The 13,763-nt window shown below is 42.1% G+C and overlaps 1 protein-coding gene across 1 annotated transcript; it reads right to left on the bottom strand.

The window, feature by feature from the left end:
• Nucleotides 1-411: 411 nt before the first annotated feature.
• Nucleotides 412-11,893, bottom strand: LOC134966393 (olfactory receptor 5V1-like). The gene is made up of 3 exons (XM_063943127.1): nt 10,995-11,893; nt 9,673-9,735; nt 412-439 (listed from the first exon to the last, which is right to left on the bottom strand). Exons 1-3 carry the CDS (start codon nt 11,891-11,893, stop codon nt 412-414), a joined length of 990 nt encoding a protein of 329 aa, XP_063799197.1.
• Nucleotides 11,894-13,763: the final 1,870 nt, after the last annotated feature.

Raw genomic sequence — 13,763 nt, 5'->3', positions numbered from 1 at the left:
CTGCACTGGAGTCCATGTGTGAACGATTTCTTGACAGAGGCTATCCCAGGAAGGAGATAGATGACGCTCTATCTCGGATCGGACAGATTAAGAGAGAAGATGCTTTACATAAAAAAGTTTGTCCTGCTGACATGGAACAAGACAGGTTAAATTTCAGTAGTATGTTCACCACAGCCTCTAGCTTTATGCGCAACAAAATTCGGGAACACTGGCACTTGATTGCGAGTGATCCAGTGCTCACCAAAGACCTTTCCTTGATTCCCAGATTTGCCTACAGACGGGGTCCTAATTTGAAGGACCTTCTAGTCAAGACTGATTTTTCCTCAAAGAAAGACTAATAGAACGTCTAATTGGCTTACGAAAAAACCTGGGGTTTATAGATGTACAAGATGCTCCAACTGTTCATTCCTGTTATTGGGCAACCGCTTCATCAATCCATCTGACAATAAGGAGTATTCAATTAAACAGAGTTTGGATTGCAACAGCCGCTTTGTTGTCTATGTACTCAAATGTCCATGCAATCGACTGTATGTTGGCAAGACCAGCAGAATGCTTAAAGAACGACTCAGCCAACATCGCTCCTCTGTTAAGAAATGTCTTACATCCACAGATTCCACGAGAGATTTCACGAATTTACCAGTTGCAAGACACTTCAGAGAGGCACAGCATATGGTCAATCAACTTAAATGTTGCATTATAGACCAGATACCACCACTCCAGCTGGGAGGTGACTGAGATAGGCTGTTACTACAAAGAGAACTCCAGTGGATTCATAGACTACATACTTTGACTCCCAATGGTCTTAATGAAGACTTTAGGTTGGGTTGTTTCTTGTGAAGCGATCTAGCCCTTGCTTTTGTTGGTTTCATTTCTTTAGACACCGCCGTGTGTCCAGTATTATGCATTTTTACCTAATAAGTTTTTTGCTTGAGACCCTTGACACCGCCGTGTGTCAGTGATTGTGCATTATGTATTGATGTGATTACTTATCTGGCATTCTTCATGGGTTGTGGAAGCGACTTTGCTGCTATGGCACCTTTCTGCCATCACCACCAGTATTGCCCTGTTACAGATAGGCATTTGCCATCTCTTGATGTGGTATTCTAGTGTTTTCAACAGCCATACCACACTGGACGACGTCCAATTCCGTCCGATCTTGGAAAATAAGCAGTGTTGGGCCCAGTCAGTACCATTTCTGGAGACAGTCTGGGAATACTGGGTGCTGTACTTTGATCACTTGACCACTCATGGCCTCGGACCATAGCATGGGCATCCTTTAGTTATTTCTATTTGTTCTGCATTCTTGTGCTCCCACCCCCCATCCCTTGGCATTATTCACCCTTCCTTTTAATGCACTACCTTCGATCCATCCAATATCTGCACACAGTGGGCTCTACCTTAATTCAATTTCTTTTCTTTCATTTTATATTTCACTAAGGTGCTCTATCCACAGGGATGCTGATAGCGTCCTGCCACATCTTTGCCCCTGTGGGATTTTCCTTCTTTTTCCTGTTCTTCTGCCGCTGTTCAGTTTTTGCTCTGCTGGGCACCTGAATATTGTTTAATGTTATCCACCACCATTTGTGTCATTAGCTGTCACTGTCATTTTTGATATACGATTGTGTTAGACCAATTGGTCCATTTAATGCCTACAGTGCCTTTATGATCGTTATTGCTTTAGTGATCTGTCCACACGGGACAGTTTACGGTTATTGTTTGACACCCTTTTTATCAGCGACACCCAGCGGAGCGCATTCACTTATTTGCATCTTGCATTTTGCATTGTTTATTCTTTTTGTTTATGCATTGTTCATTGTGTGATTATGTAGTACATGTTTTTCTCTTTCAGTGCGACATTTTTCACTTTTTTATGTCATGCCACGTTCCATGTCTTGTCATATACCCTGTGCAGCATACACTGTCCCCGTCCCCTGTGCGGACTCAGTGGTGTCTGTGCTGGTGTCCCTCTCCTCGCACACAGTGCACCAGAGCCATTGCCAGGGACGGCGCCGGCTTTGTTTACAGTAACGATGACGCGACGGAGCTGGAGAGCCGGGGGAGCCACATACAGGGCTTGTCCCGCCTCCCTCTTCTCCCATTGGATGCTGTTTTTTTGCTGTTTTGGCGCCAATTTATGTTTATATCCCTGTGCTATACACAGCTCAGATAGCCCTTGAGGAAGACCTGTATCGGTTGAAACAGCTGTTGGGCTGTGCCTGTATGTACACTTGTCGCTTTGATATGGAATAAATCTTCTTCGTTTTTTCATATAAACCGTGAGTGCTGGCTTGTTTTGCTTTTTCCAATGAGCTGGAAAAGCGAGTGCCTTTATGTTATTTTACTGCCTTGCACCATCTATTCATTCTGTACTATGGTTCTGAGTGCTGTCATTTTTGCTCTTTTATATATATATATATATATATATATATATATATATTCATAATATATAATATATATGTCATTATCTCAGTAGGTGAGCCAAAAATGTGGGATTTAGAATTTTGGATAATGGATACTCAACCTGTACTAAACCTACACATGCTGCGGAGGATAATCATGTCTTCCAAGACCAGAATCTCACTCCTGTGGTGGCTGCGCAACTCTCCCCTCCTAGTGAGGCGCAGGTTCGGGATCCAGGACTGGACCCTAATGACCATGGATGCAAGCCTCTGAGGCTGTTGAGCTGACACACGGGGGCAGGGGGAAGCTTCCAAGGAATGGTAAAGACCGGTAACTTGTCTCCACATAAACATTCTGGAGTTAAGAGCCATCTACAACGGCCCTCTACAAGCGGAACATCTTCTTCAAGATCTACCCATACTGATACAGTCGGACGATGTAACAGCAGTAGCGTGTAGAAACCGTCAGGATGGAACGAATCGCAGAGCGGCGGTGGCAGAAGCCACAAAGATACTCCGCTGGGAGGATAAGCATACAGGTGCTCTGTCAGCGATCTTCATTCCAGGAGTAGACATCTGGGAAGCAGATTTCCTCAGAAAACATGATCTCCATCCAGGAGAGTGGGGCTTCCACCATGAAGTCTTCACAGAGGTGACAAGTCATTGGGGAGTTCCTCAAGTAGACATGATGGCATCTCGTCTCAGCAAGAAGTTTCGGGGATATTGTTCCAGGTCGAGGGACCTTCATGCAATGGCAGTAGATGCACTGGTGACACCGTGGGTGTTTCGGTCAGTATATGTATTCACTCCATTCCCTCTCATTCCAAAAGTTCTAAAGATCATAAGAAGAACAAAGATTCGAGTGACCCTCGTTGTCCCAGACTGACCAAGGAGGGCTTGATATCCAGATCTTTAGGAAGCACTCATAGGTGTTCCCCTGTGTGAGGACCTGTTACAGCAGAGGCCTTACGTACAGTATATCAATTCTTGCCGCGGATACGTTTGACGGCATGGCGGTTGAACGTCTAATCCTAGCCGTAAGGGTATTTCCAGTGAAGTCATTCCCACATTTTTCTGGCTGGAAAAAGGGTAACATCTAAACATTACCACCGTATTTGGAGAAAATATGTTTCTTGATGTGGATCCATGTAGGCTCCTATGGAAGGTTTTCAGCTAGGACGTTTTCTCAATTTTTTTACAAGCAGGTGTGGATGCGGGTCCAAAATTGGGCTCAATTAAGGTACAGTTTCAGCCTTAGCAGTTTTCTTCAGAAACAATTGGCCTCCATTCCAGAAGTTCAGACTTTCGTGGAAGATGTGTTGTTCATCCAACCTCCATTGTGCCTCCAGTGGCACCATGGGATCTTAATGTGGTGTTACAGTTCATTCAATCACATTGATTTGAACCTTTACATAAACTGGAGTGTAGTTCCTCACTTGGAAAGTGGTCATCCTGTTGGCCTTGGCATCTGCAAGGCAGAGGTCTGAGTTAGCGGCCTTGTCTCACAAGAGCCCTTGTTTAATCTTCCAGGAAGATAGTGCAGAATTGAGAACAAGTCAACATTTTCTGCCGAAGGTGGTTTCCTCTTTCCACATGAACCAACCTATTGTGGTCCTTGTGGCCACTGACACATTCGTTGAGTCAAAAGTTTCTGGATGTGGTCAGAACTTTGAAGTTTTATGTCGCCTGAACGTCTCCGATTGGGAAAACAGAGACTCTGTTGCTCTGTATGCTCCCAACAAGTTGGGTGTCCTGCTTCCAAGCAGACCATTGCGCGCTGGATCTGTAGTACGATTCAGCATGCTCATTACATGGCAGGTTTGCCGTTACCGAAATCGGTGAAGGCCCATTCTACTAGGTAGGTGGGCTCGTCCTGGGGGGTCTCAGCATTGCAACTTTGCCGAGCAGCTACTTGGCAAACACTTTTGCTAAGTTTTACAAGTTTTATACCTTGGCCGATGATGACCTTAAGTTTGGTCATTCGGTGCTGCAGAGTCGTCCGCACTCTCCCGCCCGTTCTAGAGCTTTGGTATAACCCCATGGTTCTAAATGTGACCCCAGCATCCTCTAGGACGTATGAGAAAATAGGATTTTAATACCTACCGGTAAATCCTTTTCTCTTAGTCCGTAATGGATGCTGGGCGCCCGTCCCGGTGCGTACGGTATCTGCAGCATTAATTGTGGTTACACACCTGTTGTGTTACGGTTCTTGTCAGCATGTTGCTGCAATTGTTCATGCCATTGGCTTGTGTTCTGTTGAATGCCATGTTCTGCGGCATGCTTAAGGTGTGAGCTGGTAAGATGCTCACCTTGGTTTAACAATAAATCCTTTCCTCGAACTGTCCCCCTCCCTGGGCACAGTTCCTATAACTGGAGTCTGGAGGAGGGGCATAGAGGGAGGAGCCCGTTCACACCCTTTGAAAGTCTTAAAGTGCCCATGTTTCCTGCGGATCTCTTCTATACCCCATGGTTCTAAACGTGATCCCAGCATCCTCTACGGACTAAGAGAAAAGAATTTACCGGTAGGTATTAAAATCCTATTTTAGTAATAGTGTGTTGGTCATTACAGCAAATATGGTGTGTCCTGGTAATGGCCAGTAGTAGGTCTAAATATTGCAGATCTGCATACTCCTAATTTATTTATCAACCTCCTAATTTCAAGAAATGCTAATACAACTAGTATAGTCTATCCTTTAAGTGGTTTAAAGGAATATAACCACAGTCAGAGGCGTCGGAATGGGGGGGCAAGGGGGCAGCTCGCCCCCCTCAAAATATGACAGGCGCCGCCGATATACAGGAGGAGCGATGTGCGGTCAGCTGAAAGACCGCACATCACCTCCGTGCAGGCAGGAACTGGGCAGCAGCAGCAGGATGTGGCTGTGTGCACTGTGCAGCCACTCCTGCTCCCAGACCCAGTTTTCAACGGTGCTGCTGCTGCTGCCCGCCCCCCCTCATACCAGGGCCGGCTCACGGCCCGGAGAAGTGCCGCGATTCGCGGGTGTGTAGAGGGCGTGGCCTAATGAAGAGAAGTGCCTGCCTTCCCTTCATTAGAGACCTGTGGCTGACTTGTGACCGGTAAGAGTCTCCCCCGCTCCCTCCCACTCCCTCACTCTCTCACCCACTCCAATGGCAAATGCAGGGTTTGTAGGGGAGGGTGGGGGGTTCCATATACTGTATGTACGTCATATAAAAAAATTAATATATATTACATACAGTATATATCTATGTTTAAAATGCACATATATGGAAATCCCTGACCCCTGCAAATATTGTGTGTGTGTGTAAATATATATATATATATATATATATATACACACACACACACACACACACACACACACACATATATATATATATATATATATATATACACACATATATATATATACATATATGTATATATATATATACACACACATATATATATATATGCATACAGCATGTACGTCAAAATGCTAGCAGGGGGGAGCGCAATGAAATGAAGCGCTGCCACAGGTTCTATTCCCACCCTATGGGTGTCGTGGACACCAACGAGTGGGAAAAGCCCCTGTGAACCGGTATTCCGGCTGTTGGTATAGTTGGGTGTCGGGTTTTTCGGCGTCGGTATCCTGACCGCCGGGATAGCGACAGCCGGCAAATTAATTACCTCATATTATATATGAGGTACTCAAAACCCCCATGTGTGCGCGTATGCTCGCTCTCCCTAACACTCTCTCTCCTCTTGCACCACTCTCTCTGACACACTCTCTCTTTTTCTCCTCTCTTTCTCCCTAACACTTTCTCCTCTTGCTCCTCTCTCTCTCGCCGATGGTGGACTATGATATCCCGGCTGTCAGGATCTCAGCGCCCAGCATACCGGCGCCGGGATCCTGACTGCCGGAAGTGGGGCGAGTGCAAAAGAGCCCCTTGTGGGCTCACTGCGCTCGCCATGCTGCAGGCATGGTGGCACTCTATTTATTCTCCCTCCAGGGGTGTTGTGGACACCCCAAGAGGGAGAAAAGTTGTCGGTATCCTTGCGGTCGGGATACCGGTGCTGGTATGCTGAATGCCGGGATCCCCACAGCTGGGATATCAAATGCTTCCCCTCGCCGACACCCTCTTTGTTTCTCTCTCACTCCCCTGTCTTCTGCTCCCCTAAGGGGAATTGTAGTGGCAGTGGATGGGGGATGTATGGGGTTGAGGTAGGGAAGGGGGCCCAGAGATATCTGCATACTGGGTCCAAATATGTCGGTTGCCATCTCTGCCTGCTCCCCTGAGATCCCGAGGCCAGCCTAACCTACACAATGGTGCTTGCCAGCGCAGTGCTGCTGTCCCATGCTCCTCCTTTCCCCATCGCAGCACCTCCGTCAGAGGGAGTCCCGGCCTCCATCTACATAGTGCGTCTCCTCCTCCACCATGGTGGTGGCTCCGCCCCCAGGGGCGCCAAAATGAGGATCTATCTTGCCCCCCCAACCTATAAATGTTCTGACGCCCCTGACCACAGTAATAGCCTCGTAGAAATTGACCAGCTCATCATGTTACATACTCTATATTCTAGATTGATATGATAGAATTGGTTTTGTTTTTGTCTTTTTGTTTGCCTTGCACATAGTGTTTTCTCCAAAATAATAACAAAATTACAGTAAATGAAAGCTTTCTAAATTTGATGGAAAATGAAGTGAAACATTGAAACTAATTGGAGTGTCAAAATAAGCGTTGGTAAAAGATTAAACATATACTATAAAGTATATGTCCAATAGCACTTTGAACTCTTTTAATACTTTAGTGTATTTGAGCACATACATTTTCTTAGAGTACAGTACAGTATGTCAGCACTGAAAGGCCAATCAAGGGCAGTATCCTATTAGCAGCAGTACTTTCCTGCTGCCAATAGGATCGCCGGGGGCTATCCTATTAGCCCCTATGCCACCATTGTTTTCTCCCGATGCTGACACTTATCGGGGATTATGCTTTGGGTGCCTTAGGCATAATCTGCAATAACGGGCTTCCGGAGCAACGAAAGCACATGTGATTGGGGATTTATTCCTGATCCCATGTGTTATTGCATGATTGCAGGTCCAATTTCGGATGTTAAAAATGGTCTATAATTAGATACCTTCAGTCATTAATCACGATATCCGCCCATTTTTACCTTCCAAAAGTGCTTCAGGGCTAATAAGATACCGCCCTAAATGTTTTGTAGTATTTACTTCTACAGATCTGTGATTAGTAATTTACAGTATGAAGCCTATGTCCAACATTGTACTTAGCAAATGTGTATACATTTCTTGAGCTATCTTTGTATCATTGTTATGCCATCAAGTTCGCACACATACTGCAATCAATGAATAATGCTCAATTAATATCTGGATATATTTTTTTATTTTTCCTTATCAGCATCTACTATCTGTGGAATATCGCAACAGGTTTACTTTATCTGGCAAAGAGAGCTTTTTTTCCCCATGTCTATCATGGAAAAAAAAAATCCCATTTACCATGTCCAAGCATAATGTCTTACCCCACTTGGACTCTACTCAGGATTTGTGATTTCTGATAATGCCACAATTATTGTGAGAGCATTACAGCTAAGTAAATTCAAACACGTCCCATGTTTTGCTCACACACACAACTTAGTGGCACTGTACACAGTTATTTTACAAATGACAGGGGCATGTAGGAGATGCTGCCTGTGGCCCAAAAAATTTTTGGGACAATTTTTGGCATTCAGGAGCTGAGTCAGATGATTCCCCTAATTAGACTTTTGGAGAAACAGCTAGAGAAATTGAAGGAGGTGATGCAATGAAGTGCTTCCACTATGTATGTTGGATTTGTAGATCAAGTCCTTTATTCACTTTGCCAGGAACCAAAGGTTGTCAATATCTTGAAAGATCACTACATTTTGGCGAATCCTGCTTGATCCTAAGTTTAAGTCTTAGATTGTGTCTTTCTTCCAATGGACCCAGATCTTAAGAAATGCAAAGAGCTCCTGGTAAGCAAGTTGGTAGCTCAAGTGGTATACAACACTTTCAGTTTCTCTGGCAACCACTGTTGCGAGGAAAATGCTCAGCTTTCTAGAGAGACCCAGTGGTGATGCAGAGGAGTCAACACAGCAGTTTGACATCTGGTCGGGTCTAAAAAAATTGTCCAAATTTAGTGACACGTCTACCGTAACTACATCTGTTACGGTCAACATTGAAAGAATGGTGGAGGATTATTTAAATTACAGCATAAAAATTGGCATGTCACAGAGTCCATCTGAGTACAGGAAGGAAAAAAAGGCAATTTGGATGCCCTTGTACAAATTTGCTTTGCATTAATTAAGCTCCAGAGTTTTCAGCACAGCTGTGAGCCATTGGTAGCAATCAGTGTAGGAGGCTGTATCCTCATAATGTGGAAAAGATGATGTTCCTCAAAGTGAAATGGAAATTCCATGAGGAAGACCTTTACCGCCATGTACCTTAATTTACAGTGATTTTTGTAATGGTGGATTCCAGCAGCGATGAATTAATATTGTATGTGGCTGATGTACACACTGATGAGGATGATGATAATGTTGATGACATCTTGTCACTGTAGAGCCGTTAGCTTACCTGACTTAACCTTTTGGTAGGTTGTATTGTGGGGGCCCAATCAAACCAAGCACTTCAGCCACAGTAGTGGCAGACCATGTTGCTGAAGTGCTTGGTTTGTTAAACTGTGTATATTCTTTTTAATATCCAACTTAAGGGTGGATGGGAGGACCATTATGGGCTGTATTTTTGAGGGACTTTGGTGATGGCCTATTTTGCATAGACAAACATTTTTATTGGTTATTTCCCCTAGATTCCTAAGTAGTTTCTTCCTCACTCGTGTTTATTTTAATTATTTAATCACTCAATCAATCAATCAATCAATCAATCAATCATTCTTGTATTTTATGGTATTTTTTTACCCCTGTAGAACAGCCTCACAAATTATAATTGTAATCAATCATTTTTGTATTCTTCTTGTATTGCTTTTTTTTTCTCTTTTTGCCAGTAGGCCTCACAGAGAATATTTTGTCATTCAAATCAGTCTCTGTCCTGGTGAACCATACAGTTGCATATCACAATCAATCAATCAATCAATCAATCAATCATTTTTTATTCTTCTTTTATTGTCTTTTTTGCTAGTAAGCCTTACAGAGAACATTTAGTCATTCACATCAGTCTCTGCCCGAGTGGACCATACATTTGCCAACTACATGGACACACACATACACCATGATAACTTTTAACTAATCAATCAATAAATTTATTTTTAATTCTTTTATTACCTCCATTTCCCTGTACTGCCCTTAGGTCTCTGAGCTAGATCTTGATTAATGAACACATTCTTGGTTACTTTTCATAGGGCCATATAGTTTATTTAACTGCCATCCTGTCTGCCACTGCACTGCCACTCTGTTTCCCATATGTGCCATATTTGAAGTTGAACAGCCATGTGTGTGAGTGCCGCCCACTCCTGTCCTTTAGCTTAGTCAGCCAGCCAGCTGGATGCAACCTTTTGGCCTGAACTAGATGAAAACAATATTGTGAGCTGTGAGGTAGTCAAAATTGATTGGGAATGATTGGAAATGAATGTTATTGAAGTTAATAATGCTGGAGGAAAAAAAGGCTAAAATTATTTGATCTTAGATGTTTTTGTCAATTTTTGTAAAAAAATACATATCCAAAACCAAAACGTTAGGGCGGTTTTGGCAAAACCAAAAGCAAAACACAAAGCTAATACAGATAAAAAAACAAAATATGGGGGTCAGCGCACATCTCTAATTTATAATTATTACTAGGATAGTAACAAAAAATAAGTATCAATATGTACTGTATAATAGGTATAACCAGCGACGGCTCCTACCTTTTTTAGGTGGGGGGGGAGAGGGGGCTGCCATTATGCCAGGTGAGGACAGTCCAACTCCTGTGTCCCTGCACCTGTACAATAGAGCTGAAAGGCACCGGGTATCATGTACTGCATCTGACTCACTAAGCTGAGGTGACAGATTTTACCTGGGGGTGCTGCAGCACATAAGTAGAATCCGCCACTGGCTATAACTACGTCCATAATGCCCCCACATGCTCTCACGACTTAATGTTATTTTCTCATTGATCGGGGAACCTACCCTTGCAGTGAAAGTAAGGATAGCTATGGAAAGTGGTTTTCATGGTCACAGTAGCATTATCCACCTCCTCATATTCAACCGCTGCTTATGTCAGACATTCCCAACCTTGGTCCTCAAGACACACTAACAATGCAGGATTTAGTGATATCCAGGCTTCAGTACAGATGGTTAAATCAAATAAATGAAGTACTAATAAAGTCACCTGTGCTCAAACATGGATATCACTAAACCCTGGACTGTTAGTGTATCTTGAGGATAGAGGTTTGGAATGCCTGGTTTATGTACTGTCAGATCAGGGAATGTGGAACCTGGGGACTTGAGGTGGTCTTGCAGTGATGATGCAGAAGTCTAAGTTCAGACAAACAAAAATATCAAATTTTTATCATGCAATATAAATTATTTGTGTTATTTCAAATTACTAGGAAACTATTTTGCATCTTTAGCTAATTTTAGCAGGAAAATGTATCACAATTAATTTTAATAGTGCACCTTGAACTTCTTTATTTCTAAAACTATAAATTATTGGATTTAACATAGGGGTAATAATTCCATAAAGAACAGGAACAACCCGGTCCTGGTCAAGGGAGTAAGTAGAAGTAGGGCGTATGTATGTAAAAACAATAGTACCAAAGTAAAGTATAACAACTGTCAAATGAGAGGCACAAGTGGAAAAGGCTTTCTGTCTTCCAGAAGCAGTTGTAATTTTCAAAATAGCTTTAGCAATGTAAACATAGGACATAATAGTTAACAAAAAAGACCCTATGATCACAGACCCTCCAGAAGTATATACCACAATTTCATTAATGGTAGTGTCAGCACAGGACAGTGCAAGCAGGGGTGGGATGTCACAGAAGAAGTGGTTAAGAGACGTCGATTTGCAGAAGGGTAAACGGAATGTGAATACAGTGTGAGCAAGAGAGTTCAATAGGCCAGCAGTCCAGCATGTTATTGCCACTACTTTGCATATCTTCCAGCTCATTACTTTTGTGTAGTGTAGTGGCATGCATATAGCCACATAGCGATCACCTGCCATAGCAGCAAGCAGAACACATTCAACACCTCCAAAAGATATAAAGGAATATAATTGTGCCATACAACCAAAGAAGGAGATACGTTTTACATCCGACAAAAAGTCCAGTAAGAGTTTAGGAACTGTGGAAGTTGTATAGCACATATCTACAATGGCGAGATTACATATGAAGAAATACATTGGGGAGTGAAGAACTGGAGACAGAGTGACAGTGAAGACCATCAAAGAGTTTCCAAGAACTGTGATTACATAAACCACTAAGAAGAACACAAATAGGTATGGCTGACTCTGAGCATTATCAGTCAATCCTAGAAGTGTGAACCCAGTTAGCCATGTTTTGTTGTTCTCCATGTTTCTGTGTATTTGTTCCTGAAAGGAAAAAATAATACAATGTGAAACATTAGAAAAGTGCAGAGTATTTAAAGACTGCAGCCTTCCACTCATACATATTGTATAATTTTTTAACCACTTTATTAAATGCCCATCATAATGATCTCAATTACAGGACATGTGTAAATGTCACAGTCATACTATTATTTTTGTCACTTGTTAGTGTTATATATATATATATATATATATATATAGATAGATAGATAGATAGATTTGTTTATTTATGTGTATATATTTAATTATATTAGAGATGTGCGATCCAGTGCTTTAGAAATAGGAATCTACCTGAACTCTGCAGATCAGAACCAAAACAAGTCCCGGTTCGGATTTTCCAGCTGTTCAAAATTTGGTATTTAAACCAAATTTTGGTTTCTGGATTGCAAAACTTACATTATTTTAGCAATTTTTTATCGATTTTCAAGAAATCCAAAACCAGCATTTCAATTTTATATCCGATTTCTAAACTAAAACACCTGAGGGTGGTTTTTAAAAACCAAAACCAAGGAGTGTGTATATCAGAGCATGACCGCAAACCCAACAGTAGAATATATATATATATATATATATATATATATACACACACACACACACACACACACACACGTATATAAATTATGGATATAATGTATATCCAAGGGGACTCACCAATTTGAATAGTAGAACAGAAGGTTTGTTAAGGCGTAAGCATCACCAAAAGTTGTTGATATTTCGACCCCTGAGGGTCATTATCAAGAAAATCACTGGAGGGTATCAGTACAGCATGCAGCATCCGTCCTTGCCCGAGCCTGACTCAGATCTGGGCTCGTGACGTGAAGTCCGGTAGGGTTCGGTTCTCTGAGAACCGAACCCGGTCATCTCTAATAAACACACATAAATACAAACACTATATATGTAGAATATATACTGTGAAAGGATAATATGCACATTGTGCTGTAATGTACCACTAGCCCCAGACAAAACTAAAATATGTATAAATAAACAGCAAAGTATGGAGAGTGCCCTAATTTGGTCTTATTGACCAAACTTTGGATATTATATCAAATGGTGAACTTCTGTTACCTTAGTGGTGCACTCCTCTCATGACTTTTGGTGGATGTGAGTGCGGATTACCCTACATTAATATACTGTATATTATATATATAGTATTTCACCTAGTTTTAATCAGGTTTTATATATCAGTTTCATGTGGTGAGGTGAGGAAGCTAAGGCAGAAACCTTTCCTCTCATACTAACTTACAGTATATGCCAGATTTTTTACTATAGAAGGTTTATGAAAAATACAAAGAATATATTAGGAATATCTTCTTTGTATTATTCCTTTAATTTTTATAGTCAAAACTTGGGAGTTAAAAGTATATGGCAGGTTAGCCTATCTTATCCACACACCTCTCATCAAAACTCACCAAATTTCCAGCAGTATATACTGCTGCATCTTTATTTAATGCCCACATGAACCCTTTGGCTCATTTAGGTTTATTCATGAAGCAGTGAAAAGTGTGGAGAAAAGGACCAGTCGAGCTTTAAAGGAAGCCTTTATCAAGTACATTCTATAAAATGTAAGGGAGATGCTGATCGGTTGCCATGGGCAACTTCTCCACTGGTCTGCTTCTCCACTCTTTTCAGTGCTTTATGAATAGACTCCATAGTGTGTGTAACTCTGGCTCTGGGCCAGTGCCTCTTGAGCCAGTTACTTCACTGCACATCCCAGATATATATGGTATCCGGTTGATAGACAGTGTCTAGTTAGACAGTTAATAGATAGACACCATATGTTAGACAGACATTAGGTCGACAGGGTCAAAAGGTCAACAGGGTCAAAAGGTCAATATGA

The sequence above is a fragment of the Pseudophryne corroboree genome, chromosome 1, assembly GCF_028390025.1.
Source record: "Pseudophryne corroboree isolate aPseCor3 chromosome 1, aPseCor3.hap2, whole genome shotgun sequence".
Lineage (NCBI taxonomy): Eukaryota > Metazoa > Chordata > Amphibia > Anura > Myobatrachidae > Pseudophryne > Pseudophryne corroboree.
The sequence above is the reverse complement of the archived record's forward strand: the minus strand, read 5'-3'. Positions and strand labels throughout refer to the sequence as shown.